This window comes from Pseudophryne corroboree, chromosome 10 (assembly GCF_028390025.1).
Source record: "Pseudophryne corroboree isolate aPseCor3 chromosome 10, aPseCor3.hap2, whole genome shotgun sequence".
NCBI classification, from domain to species: domain Eukaryota; kingdom Metazoa; phylum Chordata; class Amphibia; order Anura; family Myobatrachidae; genus Pseudophryne; species Pseudophryne corroboree.
Window position 1 is genome coordinate 280,565,849 of NC_086453.1, and position 23,829 is coordinate 280,589,677.

The 23,829-nt window shown below is 46.5% G+C and overlaps 2 protein-coding genes across 3 annotated transcripts in view; one reads left to right on the forward strand and one right to left on the reverse strand.

Annotated features, from left to right (window-relative positions):
• The window catches only part of PCSK7 (proprotein convertase subtilisin/kexin type 7), a 113,750-nt gene that overhangs the window by 61,113 nt on the left and 28,808 nt on the right, over positions 1-23,829 (reverse strand). For both annotated transcript variants that reach the window (XM_063943308.1, XM_063943307.1), the window contains 4 exons: positions 17,042-17,142; positions 10,186-10,353; positions 6,635-6,742; positions 6,112-6,214 (listed from right to left, as the gene is read on the reverse strand). In XM_063943308.1, the coding sequence (XP_063799378.1) occupies positions 6,112-6,214; positions 6,635-6,742; positions 10,186-10,353; positions 17,042-17,142 (480 nt within the window). The remainder of the gene's footprint in view (positions 1-6,111; positions 6,215-6,634; positions 6,743-10,185; positions 10,354-17,041; positions 17,143-23,829) is intronic.
• The window catches only part of RNF214 (ring finger protein 214), a 167,106-nt gene that overhangs the window by 47,007 nt on the left and 96,270 nt on the right, over positions 1-23,829 (forward strand). The gene's annotated exons all lie outside the window — the stretch shown is intronic.

Consider the following 23,829-nt stretch of genomic DNA (forward strand, 5'->3'; position numbering starts at 1 on the left):
CATGACCACTTTCCACGTGAGAAACTTTGGTTCCACGGTCTTAAGTGGCTCAAACCAGTGGGATTTCAGGAAATCCAACACAACGTTAAGATCCCAGGGTGCCACAAAAGGGGGCTGAATATGCAGCACTCCCTTAACAAACGTCTGAACCTCAGGCAGTGAAGCCAGTTCTTTTTGAAAGAAAATGGATAGGGCCGAAATCTGGACCTTTATGGACCCCAATTTTAGGCCCATAGTCACCCCTGACTGTAGGAAGTGCAGGAATCGACCCAGCTGGAATTCCTCTGTAGGGGCCGTCCTGGCCTCACACCAAGCAACATATTTTCGCCATATACGGTGATAATGCTTTGCTGTCACGTCCTTCCTAGCCTTTATCAGCGTAGGAATAACTTCATCCGGAATGCCTTTTTCCGCTAGGATCCGGCGTTCAACCGCCATGCCGTCAAACGCAGCCGCGGTAAGTCTTGGAACAGACAGGGCCCTTGTTGCAGCAGGTCCTGTCTGAGAGGCAGAGGCCATGGGTCCTCTGTGCGCATTTCTTGCAGTTCCGGGTACCAAGTCCTTCTTGGCCAATCCGGAACAATGAGTATTGTTCTTATTCCTCTCTTTCTTACTATTCTCAGTACCTTGGGTATGAGAGGAAGAGGAGGAAACACATATACCGACTGGTACACCCACGGTGTCACTAGGGCGTACACAGCTATCGCCTGAGGGTCCTGTAACCTGGCGCAATATCTTTTTAGCTTCTTGTTGAGGCGGGCCGCCATCATGTCCACCTGTGGCAGTTCCCATCGCTTTACAATCTGTGCGAAGACTTCTTGATGAAGTCCCCACTCTCCCGGGTGGAGGTCGTGTCTGCTGAGGAAGTCTGCTTCCCAGTTGTCCACTCCCGGAATGAACACTGCTGACAGTGCTTGCACGTGATTCTCCGCCCACTGAAGAATCTTTGTGGCTTCCGCCATTGCCATCCTGCTTCTTGTGCCGCCCTGGCGGTTTACATGGGCGACCGCGGTGATGTTGTCTGACTGAATCAGCACTGGCCGGTTTCGAAGCAGGGGCTCTGCTTGACTCAGGGCGTTGTAAATGGCCCTTAGTTCCAATATATTTAAGTGTAGAGAAGTCTCCAGACTTGACCACAGCCCTTGGAAGTTTCTTCCCTGAGTGACTGCCCCACATCCTCGGAGGCTTGCATCCGTGGTCACCAGGACCCAGTCCTGTATGCCAAACCTGCGGCCCTCGAGAAGGTGAGCACTCTGCAGCCACCACAGAAGAGACACCCTGGCCCTTGGGGACAGGGTGATCAGCCGATGCATCTGGAGATGCGATCCGGACCACTTGTCCAACAGATCCCACTGAAAGATCCTTGCATGGAACCTGCCGAAGGGAATGGCTTCGTATGAAGCCACCATCTTTCCCAGGACTCGCGTGCAGTGATGCACCGATACCTGTTTTGGTTTCAGGAGGTCCCTGACCAGAGATGCTAATTCCTGGGCCTTCTCCACCGGGAGAAACACCTTCTGTTCTGTGTCCAGAATCATGCCCAGGAAAAGCAGACGCGTCGTAGGAATCAGCTGCGACTTTGGAACATTCAGAATTCAGCCGTGCTGTTGCAACACTTCCTGAGAGAGTGCTACGCTGATCAAGAAACTGCTCTCTGGACCTCGCCTTTATGAGGAGATCGTCCAAGTACGGGATAACTATAACTCCCTTCTTCCGAAGGAGTATCATCATTTCGGCCATTACCTTGGTAAATATCCTCGGTGCCATGGACAGGCCAAACGGCAACGTCTGGAACTGGTAATGACAGTCATGTACCACAAACCTGAGGTACTCCTGGTGAAGTGGGTAAATGGGGACATGCAAGTAAGCATCCTTGATGTCCAGCGACACCATAAAATCCCCCTCTTCCAGGCTTGCAATAACCACTCTGAGCGATTCCATTTTGAAGTTGAATTTCTTTATATAAGTGTTCAAGGATTTTAAATTCAGAATGGGTCTCACCGAACCGTCCGGTTTCGGTACCACAAACATTGTGGAATAGTAACCCCTTCCCTGTTGAAGGAGGGGGACCCTGATAATCACTTTCTGGAGGTACAGCTTGTGAATTGCCGCCAGTACTACCTCCCTTTCCATGGGGGAAGCTGGCAAGGCTTAACGGCAGGGGGGGGGGGGGGGGGGGAGTCGCTTCGAATTCCAGCTTGTATCCCTGAGATACAATTTGTACAGCCCAGAGATCCATCTGTGAGCGAACCCACTGGATGCTGAAGTTTCGGAGACGCGCCCCCACCGCACCTGGATCTGCCTGTGGAGCCCCAACGTCATGCGGTGGACTTAGTGGAAGCAGGGGAGGACTTTTGTTCCTGGGAACTGGCTGCATGGTGCAGCTTCTTACCTCTACCCCTGCCTCTGGCAAGAAAGGATGCGCCCCTGACCCTCTTGCCTTTCTGAGAACGAAAGGACTGCATTTGATAATACGGTGCTTTCTTAGGCTGTGAGGAAACCTGAGGCAAGAAAGTCGACTTTCCAGCTGTCGCTGTGGACACGAGGTCCGATAGACCGTCCCCAAACAATTCCTCACCCTTATAAGGCAAAATCTCCATGTGATTTTTAGAATCAGCATCTCCTGTCCATTGCCGAGCCCATAAGACCCTCCTGACAGAAATGGACATAGCATTAATTCTAGAGCCCAGCAGGCAAATGTCCCTCTGAGCATCCCGCATATATAAGACAACGTCTTTTATATGGCCCAGGGTAAGCAAAACAGTATCCCTGTCGAGGGAATCTATGTCGTCTATATCCATGCTGCTACAGCACTACACATCCAGGCTGAAGGAATAGCAGGTCTCAGTAGAGTACCAGAGTGTGTATACACTGACTTCAGGATAGCTTCCTGCTTTCTATCCGCAGGTTCCTTTAGGGCGGCCGTATCCTGAGACGGCAGGGCCACCTTTTTAGATGGTCAGCGCCTTGTCCACCCTAGGGGATGTTTCCCAACGTAACCTGTCCATTGGCGGGAAAGGGTACGCCATCAGTAACCTCTTAGAAATCACTAGTTTCTTATCAGGGGAACTCCACGCTTCTTCACATAATTCATTTAATTCATCAGATGGGGGAAAAGTCACTGGCTGCTTTTTCTCCCCAAACATATAAACCCTCTTGGTATTAACAGGGTTAATCTCAGAAATGTGTAATACATCTTTCATTGCAATAATCATGTATCGGATGGCCTTGGTCATTTTAGACTGTAAATGTGCCTCATCATCGTCGACACTTGAGTCGGACTCCATGTCGACATCTGTGTCAACCATCTAAGATAGAGGGCGTTTATGAGCCCCTGATGGTTTCTGAGTCGCCTGGGCAGGCGCGGGCTGAGACCCCGGCTGTCCCAAGGCTGCAGCGTCATCAAACCTTTTATGTAAGGAGCTTACATTGTCGTTTAAGACCTTCCACATATCCATCCAATCAGGTGTCGGCCCCGACGGGGGCGACACCACACTTATCTGCCCTTGCTCCGCCTCCACGTAACCCTCCTCATCAAACATGTCGACACAGCCGTACCGACACACCGCACACACACAGGGAATGCTCAGACTGAGGACAGGACCCCACAAAGTCCTTTGGGGAGACAGAGAGAGAGTATGCCAGCACACACCACAGCGCTATATAACACAGGGATTTTCACTTATAATAAGTGATTACCCAATAGCTGCCTTATATGTTTTATTTGCGCCTAAATTTATGTGTCCCCCCTCTCTTTTTTACCCTTCTTGATACTGCAGGGGAGAGCCTGGGGAGCTGCTTCCAGCGGAGCTGTGAAGAGAAAATGGCGCTGGTGTGCTGAGGAAGAAGGCCCCGCCCCCTCAGTGGCGGGCTTCTGTCCCGCTTTCTGTGTAAAAAAATGGCGGGGGTTTTTACATATATACAGTGCCAGACTGTATATATGTATTTTTATTGCCAAAAGGTACTTCAATTGCTGTCCTGGGCGCCCCCCCCCCCCAGCGCCCTGCACCCTACAGTGACCGGAGTGTGTAAGTGTGCTAGGAGCAAGGGCGCACAGCTGCGGTGCTGTGCGCTACCTTAAATGAAGACATGAGTCTTCTGCCGCCGATTTCGTCGTCTTCCAGCTTCTGTTCTTCTGGCTCTGCGAGGGGGACGGCGGCGCGGCTCCGGGAACGGACGACCGAGGACAGGTGCCTGTGTTCTAACCCTCTGGAGCCAATGGTGTCCAGTAGCCTAAGAAGCACAAGCTAGCTGCAAGCAGGTAGGTTTGCTTCTCTCCCCTTAGTCCCACGTAGCAGTGAGTCTGTTGCCAGCAGAAGCTCACTGAAAATAAAAAACCTAATAATACTTTCTTTACTAGTAAGCTCAGGAGAGCCCACTAGGAGCACCCAGCTCTGGCCGGGCACAGATTCTAACTGAGGTCTGGAGGAGGGGCATAGAGGGAGGAGCCAGTGCACACCAGATAGTACCTAATCTTTTCTTTAGAGTGCCCAGTCTCCTGCGGAGCCAGTCTATTCCCCATGGTCCTTACGGAGTTCCCAGCATCCACTAGGACGTCAGAGAAATGACAGTTAAGAGCTGACTGGCTGGTGCGTTATCACCTTGTGCTTATCACTGATTTATCACTTCCTCCAGGCTTAATACATCTGCCTCACTAGGGAACTACTGCTCCAGAAGAAGCTACAATAAGCATATTACTTGAACACTCTAGCTCCATTTATCATCCGTATGAATGAGGCTTTGTACTTAAGTCATTTGCGAAGTACAATTTTATGGACTTCCCAGATCATTGTGCAAGGAGATTACCTTGATTATATTTTTATGGGGAGATGTATTAAGCCTTGAAAAGCGATAAAGTGGAAATTGATAAAGTACCAGCCAATCAGCTCCTAACTGCAATGTTACAGGCTGTGTTTGAAAAATGGCAGTTAAGAGCTATTTGGCTGGTACTTTATCACTTTCAAGGCTTAGTACATGTGACCCTTAGGCATCACCTACATTGCTGTAACATTAATTCTGCCTTTTAGCCCTTAGAACATGAGTCCAGTACAGTATACTTCCTTATATACACTTATTTTTGTATATTTATAAGATCATGTCTGAAGTTATATTGTGAAAGGTTGGAATGCATAGTATTAGTACAAGGGTAACCATGAAAGTTACATACAGTATTAGGACATAAATACAGCCACAGACTAGCCAACCAAAAGAAAGCATTTTTCTGGCAATGTCAAAAAATATTCAGGAGTAGAACTGGTTTGTAAGGGGCCATAAATATGCTATACAGCACACAAAAAACAAGTATATTCTATACATGCGATAATCAGCAGAACAGAGCATGCCGTAGCTTTCTAATTGCTAAACAATCATAATGTGTTGAGGAGTGGTGCTTCTGGGTGGTAACTGAGCGGCAGCCTCGGGCGCAGGTGGCTGTGCATCATTTGTATATGTAATCATAAGGGGTTATACATAGGTCCTGCTGTAAATGTATACTTACAAATATGTGACACCTAAGACACTATAAATGGCATTACTCTGAAAACTAAAGAAGTCTGCAGAACTGCTCAGGGGATGCTAACAATTAACTGTAATTCGAGAGTTCCCCCTAGAGTTTGAAATGTATAATGCATGATTCAATTACAAATTTTGCATTAAGTACAGGAACATACAAATTGTGCTTACACATACTATAATATCCACACACACACACACACACACAATATAAAGAAAATTATAACTCTAATTATACAAGTTTATTTTGGGTAGTGAAAGGGGGCCAAACCTGATAATGCTCTGGCATCAAAATATATAGGGCGTAACATAAAACCAAAAATCACCTTGTAAATGTGAATACATGGGATAGGTTGGTTGTAGGTTTATGGAATAGCTTCCATATAAGTTTAAGTATTATATGCCGTTACAGAGGAGATTACTGTAGGCAGTGGGAGCAGTAATACTCCGTTATAAGACTAGATTATACATAAAATACAGAGAAAACACATGAAAATGAAAAGCAGGGTGACTGTGTAACTCGCAGCAACACATACAGTAGCAGCGTCAGCAGAGGCTGTGCTTTTATAGATCAGCAAAGTGACATTGTTCTAGACTCACCATTCCAGCTTAATTGCAGCATACTGGGTAGAAGAGGAATATTCTTGTTCTCTTTAAACACTGGACTAACATAGGATGCTAAATAGGGAACAGACTCCCACACCTGTAAATGGTTGAACAAAATAATTATATAAATTAACTCTTCTCAATAAAGCTATCCTCAATCAGTTCAGCAACATCGGGACCTGCATGGCCCAGCAAATACGGAGCCACATGGTCTAGCGGATATCTGTCCTGGCTGAGTTAGAGAGCCGTGGCCTCCTATCTAGGCTACAATAGCAATAGAGACTGTCTGGACATACCATGGAAGATAGGACTGTATACTTGCAGTTGATAAAACGTGTCTGGTACAAAGTACTGTATAATCAGGCAGATTAGGATCTAAAGATGCAGAGTGCATGAGTGTTGGTGATTGCTGAGCAATCCTATTTTTATGGATGAGAACTAATGTATGACGCCTGAGTGAAAGGAAGATGATCATAGTGCTGGGGAGAGTCATCATATCTAGCCATTTCACAATCACCTTTGCAGCATTAGTAAGACGCCAGGCATTCAGGAGGCCAAAACCATGCTGATGACTGTGACTAAACCCAGCTCCATTGGTTTCCCAGGCTGCCTGATGGTCTTCATACTGCAGAGATAAAGCAATATGGAAAGCAGAGAGAAACATGAAGACAATGATATGTATGTAACAAAATATACACTGTGGCTATTACAAACAATTAGCATTTTTCATACTTTATTTTCTTACATCGTGGAATGAAAATAGATTTAACGCTGCAATTCTTACCAAATATCAACACAAAATACTCTGTAGTGTCAGATAAACAATGATCTAAAAGTGGTTTTAATTAATTACACAATAAAAACCAGACCTCAATTAATGACAAATATTCAGCCACAGTTTTAACGGGATCCGGTCTGAAGATCGACAATGTTTAGGTCAGGCATGTCCAACCTGCGGCCCTCCAGCTGTTGAGAAACTACACATCCCAGCATGCCCTGACACAGCTTTAGCATTCTCGGACAGCAAAACAGTGTCAGGGCATGCTGGGATATGTAGTTTCACAACAGCTGGAGGGCCGCAGGTTGGACATGCCTGGTTTAGGTCAACCACTATAGGTCGACAGTCACAAGGTCGACATGGATGGAAGGTCGACAGGGTTTCTAGGTCGACAGGTCTAAAGGTCGACATGAGTTTTTCAAATTTTTTTTCTTTTTTTGAATTTTTTCATACTTAACGATCCACGTGGACTACGATTGGAACGGTAAAGTGTGCCGAGCGAAGCGAAGGCACCATGCCCGAAGCATGGCGAGCAAAGCGAGCCATGCGAGGGGACGCGGTGCACTAATTTGGGATCCCGGTCACTCTACGAAGAAAACGACACCAAAAAAAATATATATATCCACATGTCGACCTTTAGACCTGTCGACCTAGAAACCCTGTCGACCTTCCATCCATGTCGACCTAGTGACTGTCGACCTAGACACTGTCGATTTGATGAACCACACCCGTTTTAACACCTTGAGCTGTAACCACAGCTTCCAATTTACGGGGGTCATTCCGAATTGATCGCACGCTAGCTATTTTTTGCAGCGCTACGAACAGATAGTCACCACCTATAGGGGAGTGTATGTCTGATTTGCAAGTGTGCGAACGCGTGTGCAGCCGAGTGCTACAAAAAAGTTTTGTTCAGTTTCTGAGTAGCTCAGAACTTACTCAGCCGCTGCGATCACTTCAGCCTGTTCTTGTCTGGAATTGATGTCAGACACCCGCAGTGTAAACGCTTGGACACGCCTGCGTTTTTCCAAACACTCCCAGAAAACGGTCAGTTGCCACCCACAAACGCCCTCTTCCTGTCAATCCCCTTGTGATTGGCTGTGCGAATGGATTCTTCGTAAAATCCATTGCTCAGCAGCGATCCGCTTTCCACCCGTACAATGCGCATGCGCATTGCGGTGCATGCGCAGTTGTGACCTGATCGCAGCGCAGCGAAAAATCCTAGCGTGCAATCAGGTCGAAATGACCCCCTATGTCAGCAACTCTCTAGCAGCATCGTGTATCCGGACACTGCAGTCTTCACCCTTTTTCTCTTTATGTGATATTGCGGTGGACGGGGACTGATGGTGGGTGTAGTATGGTATGCCGGCGGCCGGGCTCCCGGCGACCAGCATACCGGCACCGGAAGCCCGACCGCCGGCATACCGACAGCGTGGTGAGCGCTATTTTATTCTCCCACCAGGGGGGTCGTGGACCCCGACGAGGGAGAATATCTGTCGGTATGCCGGGTGTCGGGATTCGGCGCCGGTATACTGTGCGCCGGGATCCCGACATTCGGTATACTGAAGACCACCCCTGATGGTCAATAGCAATTTTCAATCATTAGACTTTTGTCGAGATGAAGTCTGAGATTTGACTGGACAGCTCCCGGACACATCAATATGACCACCCTCAGCTGCAGAAGTTTCCTTCATTTTAATGGAAGCAGTTGTTCCCACTTCTAAGTCTGTGCCACACTGTCAGAGAATCAATCAGTACACTGCCAGCTACTAAGTCTCTCTGTAAAGCCTTGCTTGGGTTATCTGGACAAATGACACTTTCTAACAAATAGATTGTCAGTTCTGCAAACAGATTGTCCAACCACCCCATCTGCTACAAACAATCATTTCACTGTCACAGTCACTTAGATCACACTTCTTCCCCAGTCTGGTATTTGATATGAACAACTGAATCATGTCTGCGAGATTTCAAGAAAATGAGTAGCTACCACATAATGGTGGGTTATAATATTCCGGTAACCAGTAGGTATACCTAATACGGTGGCCAGAGAATGTAACCAGAAGCTAACCCTTTCTATACAGTGAAATGTTACTACCAGTGCCGTAACTAGACATTGTGCAAGAAACAGCATACCCCCATATTTAAAAAAGGGCCAGTGCGTGCCGTAGGCGCAACAAATATAGAGGCTTGGCTTCATGGGAAGGGACGTGACCAAAAAATAATACAGATTCATATTACGCTGTACAGTAGTCTCCATTATTCAAATTACACCGTACTTACACACATTACACCAGGTAGAGCCCCTTTTACACATTACGTAAGGTAGAGCCCCATTTTACACATTATTCCAGGTAGAGCCCCTATCACAAATTGCTGCAGGCATAGCTACCTTTTACACATTACGGCAGGTAGAGCCCCCTTTCACACAGTACGGCAGGTAGAGTCCCCTTTTACACAGTACGGCAGGTAGGGTCCCCTTTTACACAGTACGGCAGGTAGGGTCCCCTTTTACACAGTACGGCAGCTAGAGCCCCCTTTTACACAGTATGGCAGCAGAGTCTCCCTTTTTACACATTATGGCAGGCAGAGACACCCTTTTACAAAGAGAGAGAGAGAGAGAGAGAGAGAGAGAGAGAGAGACTTATACTTATGTTTACTCCGGATCAGCAGCATCCACCGGCCAGCAGCCCTTTTGTCCTTCCTGCCCTACGCTGCAGATGTGGGTGGGCTGGGGGCGGGTTGGAAAAGATGTAATCTCCCAGAAAACAGGGCAGAGGAAGGGGAGCAGGGAGGCGGGGTGGACGAGCTGCAACGCTACCCGGCTTTATGTTAGAGAGGTAGCTGCAGATGAGCGGCGGTGCGGGCGATATACACGGCTGGCGGATGGGGCTGGGCATACCCCATGCAGAGCGGTTGCGGCGTGGGCCAACGGGTGTTGCCAGCGGTGTGTCAGGCACCACTGGCACACCTAGTTACGGCCCTGCTCAAAACTGAAAACTCCCTCAATTAATATGACGTCCCACAATTGCCCCCCACACCTAACAACCCCCCTTTTCCTTCAAATAATATCATGTCCCACAACTGCCGCCAAGCCTGGCAACCCCCTCTTCACCATTAAATAAAATCATATCCTGGAACAATGTGGGCAAGGCACCATTGGCACACACCTAGTTACAGCCCTGGTTAGCACCATGTGAGACCAAGCAGTGAACTAGTATCCACATCTATTTCTGTCTAAGACAGACACAGTCATGAGAAATAGTGGAGACAGACTATAGATTTTTGCACTGTACCTTAGTGGCTGCAAATACAATGATGTGTTGAACATCGCGCCATGTCAGACAAGGTCGGACCTGCAACATCAGAGCAATCATTCCAGCAGCTATGGGCGCCGCTGCAGAAGTTCCTGTGTGGCCTTCTGTACATCCAGTTCCCTTCTGCAAATCCCAGTCTGATGTCACCTAAAGAAGGAGGTGAGGTGAGAAATATAACCAAACTGGCTTGTGAAGTAAAAACCAATTGACTCATTTACTGAAGTAAGGTTCAGATATATCATAATTATTTAATAGGTGTTTGCAGACCGCAGACATATTACGTAGCGCTTTACAGAGAACATCTCAGTCATTCACATTAGCACTAGCCCCAGTGGTCACACAGTGAGCAGGTGACAGAAAGATCCGCTCGGATCCCTATTCGCATTCTCGGGCACCGGGAACAGGCGCCATCTGAAGAAGGCATCTGTTCTCACAGGTAAACTAAAGGTGCATACATACGGTGCAATGTAACCTTACAATTTTGACTAAATAGTCAAAATCGTAAGGAAAGTTAGTGCAAATCGCACCGCGTGTACACAGCTTGCAATACCGATGCGCGCTTCCGTGGGGTCGGTATCGCAAGAAAAGATAGACTATATTGTGTACAATCTAGTACATACTGGCACTTAGTCAATATCAGTGGTTCTGGGCTCAGGGGTGTTCAGGGGAAACTGCAAAGTCAAAACCGAAGACATTCAATATCTCACCGTGTGTATGAACCTTAAGAAAAAATTTACGTTTTTGGAGTTTGTCGAATATCAGGTGGTCCTATTGGACCGCTAATGATGACTGGACAGTAACATAAAATATGTGGAAACTAGCCATTTAGTAAAGATGAATAGGCCCCAAAGCCAGGTGCAGAGCCACCTTTAGCTGACAATCAGCCACAACAGTAACACCTGTAGACACGTGGCAGCCACAGAACATCGCCCCTACCAAGTTACTGCTACTACAAAAAAAAAAATAATATTAACGTTGGGAATACAGGGGTGCTGTCCTGGACAATGAATTACTGGCAGGTCTGATCATTCCAGTTTTTTTGTTTTATACTTGTAAATAAATTGGGCTTGTGTGCTTTGCATCCAATAGTTTGCTTTAGAACCCTGTCTGGAACAGACTATAGGAATGAAAATAAATTATACAGAATTATCTTAAGTGGACCAGAAACCATACATTTGTTATTAGCAGACAATTAAACACCCAGTCATTTACTTTTGTTTTAAATAAACATCACTGATTAATTCAACGTAATTTAACTTCAATAATGATGAAGTGTGAAACTATACACACACACACACACACACACACACCTCGGCTAATGGTTGTGGGCCAGTCTTTTTGTAGAAGTACTAGAGCAGTGAGTGGGAAACTGCGTAGTGCCAGTAGAATGGATTACATTATCCATACTGAGAGCTCCGTGTCCCGGGGCCATCTTAACATATGGGCACACTGGCCAGCTCCCCAGGGCCCCACAAGTCCTCCAAGCAGGAGTGCTGGTGCTTACAAATGGTGCAATCTATTCCAGAGTCCGTTTTAATGGAAATATAATCCTTTTCCCTGCGAATGGGTAGTCCAGCAATGTACTCACTTTGAAATAGCTTAACACGTTTCCACCCTCTTTTCGATCAAAGCCGCTGAGATCGAAAGGAGGCGGGGAAACGCGTTTAATTGATTCACTTCTTTATACATTAGGAATGTAGTGGTTATAGAAAGTGTGACAAGATAACTGGAATAGTGGTGCAAGGCAAATATATTTGCCACAGGTTTCTTATCTATGCGTTTTAAAACCCCAGGAATATGGTGTTGGTTCTGCTGAGAGATTTTGACAAGAAAATAGGGGTCCTGGGCTTAGATGTGAGAAGAGAGGGCGGGTCTCCATCCTTTTAGGACAGGTTCAGGTCTGTGGGCTTTTATCCCCACAGAAGGTTAATTAGGGCTTTCAGCTGTATAGGTGTTAAAAAGGCCGTCAGCCTGATCATTGCTCTCACACTGCCTGGGGAAAGAGGAGAGACTATAGAGTCTCTGTGAGAAAGAAACCTGTGGCTGAAAACCAGTGAGCTGTGCCATGTAAACTTCTCCTTGTATTTTTATTAGCGAGTTAGGAATTATCCTGTGTCTAGTTAGCGCCAGGCGGCTACGTATTTATTTGATGTTTATTTCAGTTTTTATGCACAATAAAATTGTCCGAGTCCAGCTGCACCAAACCAACCAACTTCTGTGACCTCTCAGCTGCTGCGCACCGCCATCTACGCCAGGAGATGGTGCCTGTTCACCAGACCCTGTTACAATAGCTTTAATTCTTGTATTTGCTTAACACAATTAAAATGCATTGTATAAAAGAAAAGGAGTAATTGCTCACACGCCGAGTCAACTTAGGTGACAACTTCCTTATTGGGTACAGTGATACGGTTATGATTCCTATAGCCAATCACATGAGATCTTAACTTAATACCTAAGGAAAGTGCAAGGTATTCATCGCTAGTTTGAATGGATAAACATGGCCCCTATGCAGCAGAAGCATGAAGATCCTGGAGGTGGGCATGCAGCTTCATATGTGGGGCTGTAAATGAGTAACACTTTATAATATGCCAGGCATAGAGCTATACAATATACTATGACATTTCTATCATAGAAAAACACTATGGATGAATTTACTATGTGGCACTTTTCAAAGCCATCTTCAACCGCTGGATTTAAAGGGACAATTCTATTCAATACAAAACACACCTGCATTTGACTCTGCATTCCCATTTGCTGGGCCTGCACACTGCAAATCCACTCAAAATACGCCATGCAAACTAGGGTACCTCTACTCTCATTGAGCCCCTAAGTATACAATTTGTATGTGTACTGTGTGCAGTGCTTTGCTCAGCCTATTTCACCAAGGAATTGTTGAAAATCTTTGCACATAATGAGATCCGTCCTAAATATTTAAGGGTCACTCATATGGAAAGTTAATGAACAGTGTTTACATAAGTGTATTTATTCTTGCTCGCCACAGTCCAAAAATATGGACCAAGTCCGTTTTACTATGCATTTCCACTGCACGCAAGGCTAGAGATAACAATCCAAACAGGTTTTTTTCCTGTTTCCATCGTTGTTTCGCAGAATGTAAACTTACAGTAACAGTTACATGGTTTAAACAAAAATTTTCACAAAGCAAAACAGAAAGAAAAAAAAAACTGCAAAAGAAAGAATAAACTTAAGTAGGTATTTGGCACACAACTATTCAGTGCAGTCTGTTTGTCTTCACACAGAAACCAATCACAGTTTATTATAGTATCCTATGCCAATAAGCTGATCTGTACTCAGGGTCTGCACAGATAATAGGAATTTAATACCCAGTGGTGTCGAGAGAGAGAGGGGGGGGAGGGTACAAATTACCCGGGCCCAGGTCTGATGGAGGGGCCCAGTGAGAGTCCAGTCCCCATTACCTGGCAACAGCAGCTGTTTTCCTCAGCCCAGCACACTCTGCTGTGTACTGGGCTGCAGTGTGGCCATCGAGGTGCTTAAAATACAATTTTTTTCAATATTTTTTCTAAAAGTACATGACCACACCTCCTGTGATTAGGCCACGCCCATTGAAAAGTACCTTGGCACAGTCCGGCTCTCGACTGCCCTGTTAATACCTACCGGTAATTCCTTTTCTCATAGTCCGTTGTGGATAATGGGAATAGTAGATTACCATGGGGTATATATCGGGTCCACTGGAGCCTGGCACTTTAAGAAATCAATAGTGTGTGCTGGCTCCTCCCCACTATGCCCTTCCTAGCAGACTACGTTTAGGAAACTGTGCCCGAGGACACGGACATACACTGAGAGAAGTATGTAACACATAGGGCGTGATTCTGACTTGATCGTAGCTGTGCTAAATTTAGCACAGCTACAATCAGGAACACAGACATGCGGGGGGACGCCCAGCACAGGGCTAGCCTGCCCTGCATGTCAGTCCCTGTCCTGTCGCTGAAGTACAAAAGCATCGCACAGCGGAGATGCTTTTACACTTCAGGAGTAGCTCCCGGCCAGCGCAGCTTTTGAATGCTGGCCGGGAGCTACTCGGCACTGCCCGGCTCGCAGCGGCTGCGTGTGACTCACGCAGCCACTGCGGTCCGCCCCCCCATGGTCAGGTCAGGCCATGCCTGCATTGGCCGGACAGTGCCCACAAAACGGCGGCCAAACGCCGCCGTGCTGCACCCTCCCGCCAATCAGGCAGAGGCGATCGCTAGGCAATGACAGCCATCAGCCATGCGCTGGCGCATGCGCAGTTCTGACCGGATAGCTGCGCTGCAATGAACTGCAGCGAGTGATCAGGTCAGAATGACCCCCATAAAGCGGTGAGGTAACGAACCAACACACAATAACAAAAATAGCAGAGCTAACCATAACAGAGGAAAGCAACGCTAACTAAACAAGGAACAGGAAAAGCAACAGCAAACCCAACAAAGAACACTTACAACCCGGGAAGCAGGACACAAAGCACTGAGGCGGGCGCCCAGTATCCACTATGGACTACCAGAAAAGGAATTACCGGTAGGTATTAAATTCCTATTTTCTCCAACGTCCTAGTGGATACTGGTAATAGTAGATTACCATGGGGACGTCCCAAAGCTCCCAGAACGGGTGGGAGAGTGCTGAGACCCCTGCAGAACCGCCTGACCAAACTGAAGGTCATCTTTGGCCAAGCGGTCAAACCCGTAGAACTTGATGAACGTGTTCGAACCAGACCACATAGCTGCCCTGCACAACTGTAAGGCCGAGTCACCATGGCCAGCCACCCAGGAAGAACCAACTAACCTTGTGGAGTGGGCCTGAATAGAACTCAACAGCGGCAGAGCTGCCGAAGTATAGGCTTGTTGAATAGTCAATTTGAGCCAACGAGCAATGGACTGCTTGGAAGCAGGATGACCAATTTTTGTAGCATCATAAAGGACGAAAAGCGAGTCAGACTTCCTGTGGCAAGCAGTCCTTTTGATGTAAATCCTCAAAGCCCTCACTACGTCCTGGGACTTTGGAGTAACAGAAGTGTCGGATAAAACTGGAACCACAATTGGTTGATTAACATGAAAGGCCGACACCACCTTCGGCAAAAACTGTGGCCGAGTTCTGAGCGCCGCCCTAGCCTCATGAAATATCAAGTATGGGCTCTTACAGGACAGAGCCCCCAATTCCGACACTCGTCGAGCAGAAGCGAAGGCCAGCAACATAACAGACCTCCACGTTAGGTATTTTAAGTAGGGGTTCAAACCAATCCGACTGGAGAAAGGTCAAGACAACATTAAGGTCCCACGGAGCCGTGGGAGGAACAAAGGGTGGTTGAATGTGCAAAACCCCCTTAAGAAAGGTCTGTACTTCAGGAAGTACCGCAAGTTGTTTCTGGAAGAAAATAGAGAGAGACAAAATCTGAACCTTGATGGAGCCTAAACGTAGGCCTTTATCCACGAAACTTATTTCTTCCAAACACAGTGGAAATATTTGGAAGTGACTTCCCCTACGGGCCTGGATCATAGTGCAGACCACCTTGGATGGAAGACCCTTTCTGGTTAAAATCTCCCTCTCATCTTCGAGGCCATCAAACGTAGCCGCTGTAAGTCTCACCGGTGACGTACGTTTCGCATGAAAGCTTGTTCACATCCAGACCTGGATGACCAGTCTAACCTCACATATGTACCCGATTAATGGATACAATTGCATTTTTTGAGACTACAGAATGGATACACATTATTGCTAACTAGAGTCTAGCCGAAAGAATTGTAATTTTTGCTGCAATATTGATAACTTGTTACAGATGTGTCCCTCTTGCCAAACATGACTGACACAATTCAGTGTTTTAGAAATACAGAAAAAAACACCTATTTTCTTGTAACTGATACTTACAATAATAAAATATATTTTCTGTACGATACACTGCCAATATTTAATAGTAGTATACCTACAATATTTTCGCTAAACAAGCCTTTTTTCGATACAGATGTAATAAAATATTGGGATTTATTACACTGATCTACTTTGTGACCAATAGTGTCACTAGAGGTATTACTAACTTCTTTTAAAAAACTTTTTTGTATTGTTATTCATATAGTTTCTTTATAACTAGTGTCACCCATTTTTTTTTTTAAATTTAAAAATAAAAGTTAGGTTTTAATTAAACTAACAATCATTTATGAAAGAGTGCACCAAAAAGAAAGCCTTCTTTGAATGAGCTCTTCTGACAGCTCACCCACTCCAAAACACACACACACACACACACACACACACACACACACACACACACACACACACACACACTTAGCCTGACCTTGGGGAACACTTAAATGCACCTGCTGATTTACTAAATGAGTGAATAAAGCAAAAAGCTCAAAATGTATCAAGCCTTAAAAAGTCATAAAGTGGAGACGGATAAAGAGTGAGAAATGACCACCAAAACAGCTTCCTAACTTCCATGTCACAGGCTATGGGCCAGATATACTAAGCCTTGAAAAGTAATAAATTGCACGGTGATAAAGTACCAACTAAACAGCTCATAACTCATTTTTCAAACCCAGCCTGTAACATGGCAGTGAGGAGATTGGCTGGTACTTTCTCACTGTTTAAGGCTTAAAATATTTGAGACTAACTTAGATAAGGGCTGCTCTAATAATCATCTTTTGAATAACTTCATAAAGAAACAAAAAGAAATTGGATAAGATACTAATAATGACTGGACGAGCATGCTAGCTTATAAAAGGATAGTGTAATACAGCACTCAGGGTATGACAAGACAAACACTCATTTACATATTACGTGCAGAGAGACCACAGCTATAGCAGAAATAAAAACACATATTTTCTTCACTCACAATACTCCTCATCTGTCTGTCTCCGCTGCTGAAGGTCACTGCCAACATTGACGCGCATTCTTCGGCATAGAAAGGCATTTTACCAGCCTCATTAACAGCACCTACAACAATAATAGAAAAAAATAAAACATAGAATGTCTTGTAAATACACTCTCTTTACTCATTTAGAACATTTAAGTATCTTGTACCACATTATCAAATCTCACTCTTGTACCTCAGTATAATATTTGCTGCTCATGTCATTAAACCCACATTTTTATAAGGAAACATGACCCAAACTGCACAAGTCCGTCTCAAATTTCTGGGGCCAAACACTCTGCCCTCTTGACCAGATAAGGAGAGTTATGGTAGACTTACCATTGTTAACTCTTTCTGCGAGGTACATTGGTTCCACAGCAAAACATTGGGGTGTAGAGTGAATCTTGATCCAGAGGCACCAACAGGCTAAAGCTTTAGGCTGTCCCAGGATGCATTGGGGCCTCCTATTAACCCAGCCTCCAGGCACTGGAGCTCAGTTTTGTTAACCAGTCCAATGCAGGAGCAGGCAAGAGAGAAGGCAGATGTTAGTCACATAGAACCACATTCTCACGACAGGAGAAGGTACCAGCGGCTAATGCCATACAAACCCATAGAAGCTAGGAGCATCAGGGTGGGCACCCTGTGGAACCAGTGTACCTAGCAGAAAGAGATAAAATTGGTAAGTCTACCATAACTCTCCTTTTCTGCAGCAGGATACATTAGTTTCCACAGGAAAACATTGAGGATGACATAAAGCAGTTCCTCAAAGGAGGGGATGCGCCTTGGCGGGCATGAGAACCTGGCATCCTGGGAAGCGGAAGTATCAAAGGCATAGAACCTAATAAACGTGTTCACTGAGGACCATGCAGCCGCCTTGCACAACTGTTCTGTGGACGCGCCACGGCGGGCCGCCCAAGGAGGTCCAACAGACAGAGTAGAATGGGCTTTAATAGCAACAGGAGCTGGAAGTCCAGCCTGCGCGTAAGCTTGTGCAATCACCATTCTAATCCATCTAGCCATAGTATGCTTATTCGCAGGCCAGCCACGTTTGTGAAAACCAAACAGTACAAAAATAGGATTTTAATTACCTACCGGTAAATCCTTTTCTCGTAGTCCGTAGAGGATACTGGGGTCCATTTAGTACCATGGGGTATAGACGGGTCCACTAGGAGCCATGGGCACTTTAAAAATTTGATAGTGTGGGCTGGCTCCTCCCTCTATGCCCCTACTACCAGACTCAGTCTAGGAAACTGTGCCCGAGGAGACTGACATACTTCGAGAGAAGGATATAAAAGATAGTGGTGAGATTCCGAACCAGCACACACAACAAGAGGAAAGCCAAGCTAACCAAACTTAAAACTGTAAAACAGCAACGGCTGAACCAACATTACTTAACCAAGTAACAGTGCAGGAAGAACGAAGCACTAGGCAGGCGGCCAGTATCCTCTACGGACTACGAGAAAAGGATTTACTGGTAGGTAACTAAAATCCTATTTTCTCTTACGTCCTAGAGGTTACTGGGGTCCATTTAGTACCATGGGGATGTACCAAAGCTCCCAAACCAGGTGAGAGAGTGCAGAGGTTCCTGCAGAACTGATTGACCAAACTAAGGTCCTCAGAGGCCAAAGTATCAAACTTGTAGAACTTTGCAAACGTGTTTGAACCTGTCCAAGTAGCTGCTCGGCAGAGCTGTAAAGCCGAGACACCCCGGGCAGCCACCCAGGAAGAACCCACCGACCTAGTAGAGTGGGCCTGTACAGATTTTGGACATGGCAAACTTGCCGTAGAACAAGTATGCTGGATAGTAAGTCTGATCCAGCGTGCAATCGTCTGCTTTGAAGCAGGATACCCAATCTTACTGGGATCATGGTGAACAAACAGCGAGTCCGTCTTTCTGTGACGAGCTGTACTTTTCATATACACCTTCAAAGCCCTCACAACATCCAAAGACTTTGAAGTAGCAGAGGTGTCATTGACAACCGGTACCATAATAGGTTGGTTGATGTGAAACGCAGACACCACCTTAGGAAGATTGCTGATGAGTTCTGAGTTCAGCTCTGTCCTCATGGAAAATTAAACAGGGACTTTTGTGAGACAAAGCCCCCAACTCCGACACACGTCTTGCTGAAGCCAAGGCCAACAGTGTGAAGGTCTTCCACGTAAGAAATTTTACGTCCACCTCCTGTAACGGCTCAAACCAGTCCGATTGGAGGAAATGCAGCACCACATCGAGATCCCAAGGTGCCGTGGGAGGCACAAAGGGAAGTTAGATGTGCAGAACACCTTTCAGGAACATCTGGACCTCAGGGAGAGAAGCCAATTGTTTCTGACAGAGAATGGACTAGGCCGAAATCTGGGCTTTTATGGAGTCCAGACGTAGGCCCACATCCACCCCTGCTTGCAGAAAAAGAAGGAAACGTCCTAGATGGAATTCCACCGCAGAAAATGTTCTGCTATCACACCAAGACACGTATTTCTACCAAATACGATTGTAATGCTTAGACGTTACCCCCTTCCTGGCTTGGATCATAGTCGGGATAACCTTGTTAGGGATCCCTCTCCTGGCTAGAATCAGCCGTTCAACTTCCATGCCATCAAACGCAGCCGCGGTAAGTCCTGATAGACAAACGGGCCCGGTTGCAGAAGATCCTAGCAAAGAGGTAAAGGCCATGGATCTTCGAGGAGCATCTCCAGAAGTTCCGCGCACCGGGCCCTTCTTGGCCAGTCTGGAGCAATTAGACATGCTTGAACCTTTTCCCTTTTTAGAATTCTTGGGATCAGAGGAAGTGGGAGGAAACATGTACACCATCTGATAGACCCATGGAGTCGTCAGGGCGTCTACCACCACCGCCTGTGGGTCTCTCGACCTGAAACAATACCGCTTGAGCTTCTTGTTGAGATGGGAGGCCATCATGTCGATCTGTGGATATCCCCATCGACTTGTCACGCACCTGAACACTTCCGGGTGAAGACCCCACTCCCCCGGGTACAGGTCGTGTCTGCTAAGGAAATCTGTTTCCCAGTTGCCTACTCCCGGAATGAAGACCGCTGACAACGCCACAGCGTTTCTCTCTGCGCAGAGGAGAATTCTTGACACCTCTGACATTGCTGCTCTGCTTTTCGTTCCGCCCTGTCGGTTTATGTATGTTACTGCCGTCACATTGTCTGACTGGACCTGAATGGCCCGATCTTGAAATAGATGTGAGGCCTGCAGAAGGGCGTTGTATATGGCCCTGAGTTTCAGAATGTTGATTGGAAGGACGACTTCCTGACTTGACCATCTTGCTTGAAACTGCACCTGAGTGACTGCTCTCCAACCTCTGAGGTTTGCATCTGTAGTTAGCAGAATCCAATTCTGAATTACAAACCTCGACAAGGTGAGAAGTCTGTAGCCACCACAGAAGGGAGATCCTGGCTTTTGGTGACAGACAGATCCTCTGGTGCATGTGAAGATGCGATCCGGACCATTTGTCCAACAGATCAAACTGGAAGGGTCTTGCGTGACACCTTCCGTATTGAAGAGCCTCGTAAGAGGCCACCATTTTCCCCAGAAGGCGAATGCATACATGCACCGATATCCGGGTTGGCTTCAGGACATCCCGAACCATCTACTGGATTACTAATGCCTTTTCCAACGGAAGGAACATCTTTTGCGACTCCGTATCCAGTATCATTCCCAGGAATGGAAGCCTCCGTGTTGGCTCTAGGTGAGATTTCAGAAGATTCTGAATCCACCCATGATCCTGGAGAAGTTTGGTTGACAAAGCAACGCTGTCCAGCAACCTTTCCCTGGACGGTGCTTTTATCAGGAGATCGTCCAGGTACGAATTATGTTCACTCCGTTTGCGGAGTAGAAACATCATCTCTGCCATCACCTTGGTGAACACCCTCGGTGCCATGGAGAGGCCAAATGGCAGGGCCTGGAACTGGTAGTGACAGTCCTGCAGTGCAAACTGTAGATAAGCCTAATGAGGCGGCCAGATCGGAATGTGAAGGTACGCATCCTTGATATCCAGAGACACTAGGAATTCCCCCTCCTCCAGACCGGAGATCACCGCTCTCAGAAACAACAATCTTGAATTTGAACACTCACAAGTACGGGTTCAACAACTTGAGGTTCAAAATTGGTCTTACAGAACCGTCCGGTTTCAGTACTACAAACAAGTTGGAATAGTACCCCTTGTTTAGCTGATGAGGTAGAACTGGAACAATGACGCGAGTCTGTACCAGTGTGTGGATGGCATGTTGTAAAGTTATACTTGCCTCTCGTGAAACTGGCAAGCCTGATTTGAAGAATCTACGAGTTGGGAGCTCTTGGAACTCCAGTCTGTAGCCCTGGGAAATAAGATTTATGACCCAGAGATCCCGGCACGAATTTGATCAGATCTGACTGAAGAATTGTAGGCGTGCTCCCACCTGTCAGCCTTCCAGGCATTGCGGTCCACCGTCATGCTGAAGTCTTTGAGGAAGCAGAGCCTGAGCTCTGTTCCTGAGCACCTGCTGTTGCTGGTTTGCGTGGTTTACCTTTTGCGCCGCTGGAGGACGTAGAAGCACCTATGGATTTGCCCTTGAACTTAGCCGTCCGAAAGGACTGTAACTTAGAAGCTGAATAAGCCTTCCTGGTTGGGGGGGCTGCGGAAGGAAGATACGTAGACTTATCCGCAGTAGCTGTGGAGATCCATTTGTCCAATTCATCTCCGAACAAGGCCTCTTCTGTGAATGGTAGGCCTTCCACACCTTTCCTGGAATCCGCGTCAGCGGTCCACTGGCTTAGCCACAAGCCCCTGCGTGCTGACACTGCCATAGCGGTGGTGCGTGCGTTAAGCACGCCTATTTTCTTTATGGCTTCCACCATAAAGTTAGCAGAGTCCTGTATATGCTGCAGGAGTAAGACAACATCCCCCCTAGATAAGGAATCTAACCCCTCAATTACGTTACCTGACCATTTAGCAATGGCTTTAGTGATCCACGCACATGCAATAATGGGTCTTTGGGCCACCCCAGCAGCTGTGTACAATGATTTGAGTGTATTCTCAATTTTACGATCAGCCGTGTCTTTCTTCCTAGTGAACCCGTCTATACCCCATGGTACTAAATGGACCCCAGTATCCTCTAGGACGTAACAGAAAAGGGAATCTGACCTCCTGATAGAGGCAGTCCTCTCTACATAAATACAGAGAACCCTTACCACATCCAAAGAACGCTCTTTGGAAGTCAAGTCTGAAGAGATAAAGGCCGAAACCACAAACTCTTGGTTAAGGTGAAAAGATGACACCACCTTAGGGAAATAACCCGGTCAAGTTCGTAGAACTGCCCGGTCACGGTGAAAAATCATAGAGGGAGAATTAATTAGTGTGCTGAGCATAGCGAGCCCGCAAGGGGCTGCACTGTGCTCGCCCCTCTGTCAGGATTGTGCCGGTCGGGATCCCAATTCCCATGGAGCCACAGGAGGGACATAGGGAGGCGGAATCCTAAGTACGCCCTGAGTGAAAGTATGAACGTCAGATATAGACGCAATTTTTCTGTGAAACTATACCGACAAGGCAGAATGTGAACCTGCACCTTATCAGGTGTGAGGTGGGCGACAACAGGGCATCGCAGCATTACTTTTAATTTGGCACTTTCACTGTTTGTTTATTATACATGTCACACCTTTTTCACTTATATTAATTCACCGCATAACAACTTTTTTCTCACACAGGGCGGGATGTACCAAGTTTTGAAAAGTGAAAATTTCACTGTGATAAAGTGCCAGCCAATCACCTCCTAACTGTCATTTTTCAAACCCAGCCTGTGACATGGCAGTTAGAAGCTGAGTAACTAGTACTTTATCACAGTGAAATTATCACTTTTCTAAGCTTAGTACATCCCGCCCCTATTCCTTAATCCTTCTCACTACACATAATCATTCCCTGTGATACCCTGGGGTCGCTTAGCTGTGATGTTTTGGGGGGTCCCGTGCCCTAGGTTTGAACCCCTATAGTGTTAGGTACTGCAGAAGAGTGGAGTTCCTTGCCGTGGGGCTGCAGCTACATGCATTGATCAATACATAACTAAACTCTACTATTGATTATATGCTAAGCTGTATGATATCAGTAATGCTAGAAACAGTGCACCTTCAACACCCCCCTTTTTTCTGTAGAACTACAAGTCTCAGTAGGTAGCACCTCACATTACTGGCAGCTATAGGTGTGCAGTCCAAGGCACCTCCCTAGTTTATGTATGCCACTGTGGTGGCATTGTCTGATCGGACTTGAACAGGCCTGTTCTGTACTAGAGACAGGACAGCACTGAACACCGTCCTCACCTCCAGAATATTTACTGGAAGGAGTAGATTCCTCCTTGGTCCAAAGACTTTGGAAAAAAAAAAAAAAAAGAGGATCCGTAACCAGGCCAAATAGCAGAGCCTGGAATTGGAATGGAGGTTGCCACTAGCAAATCGCAGAAACTGCTGATGCGATATGGTTAATAGGTATATGCAGGTATGCATCCTGTATATCCAGGGATACCATATAGTCTCCGGGTTACATAGACCGCATAATTGAGTGCAGCATTTCATACGAAACCTGGACACGCTCACAAACTTGTTCAGAGATTTGAGGTTGAGTATAAGCCGGAAAGACCCATTGTTCGGAGTAGAAACGGTCGAAAGTGACCTCTGACAATTTTGGGATCGAGGTACCAGCTGTACTTATGAGAGGTACAGGAGGTACTCCTGTACTTATGAGAGAACTCACCACAGTTTGTAGAGCTTGCACTTTCAACGGATC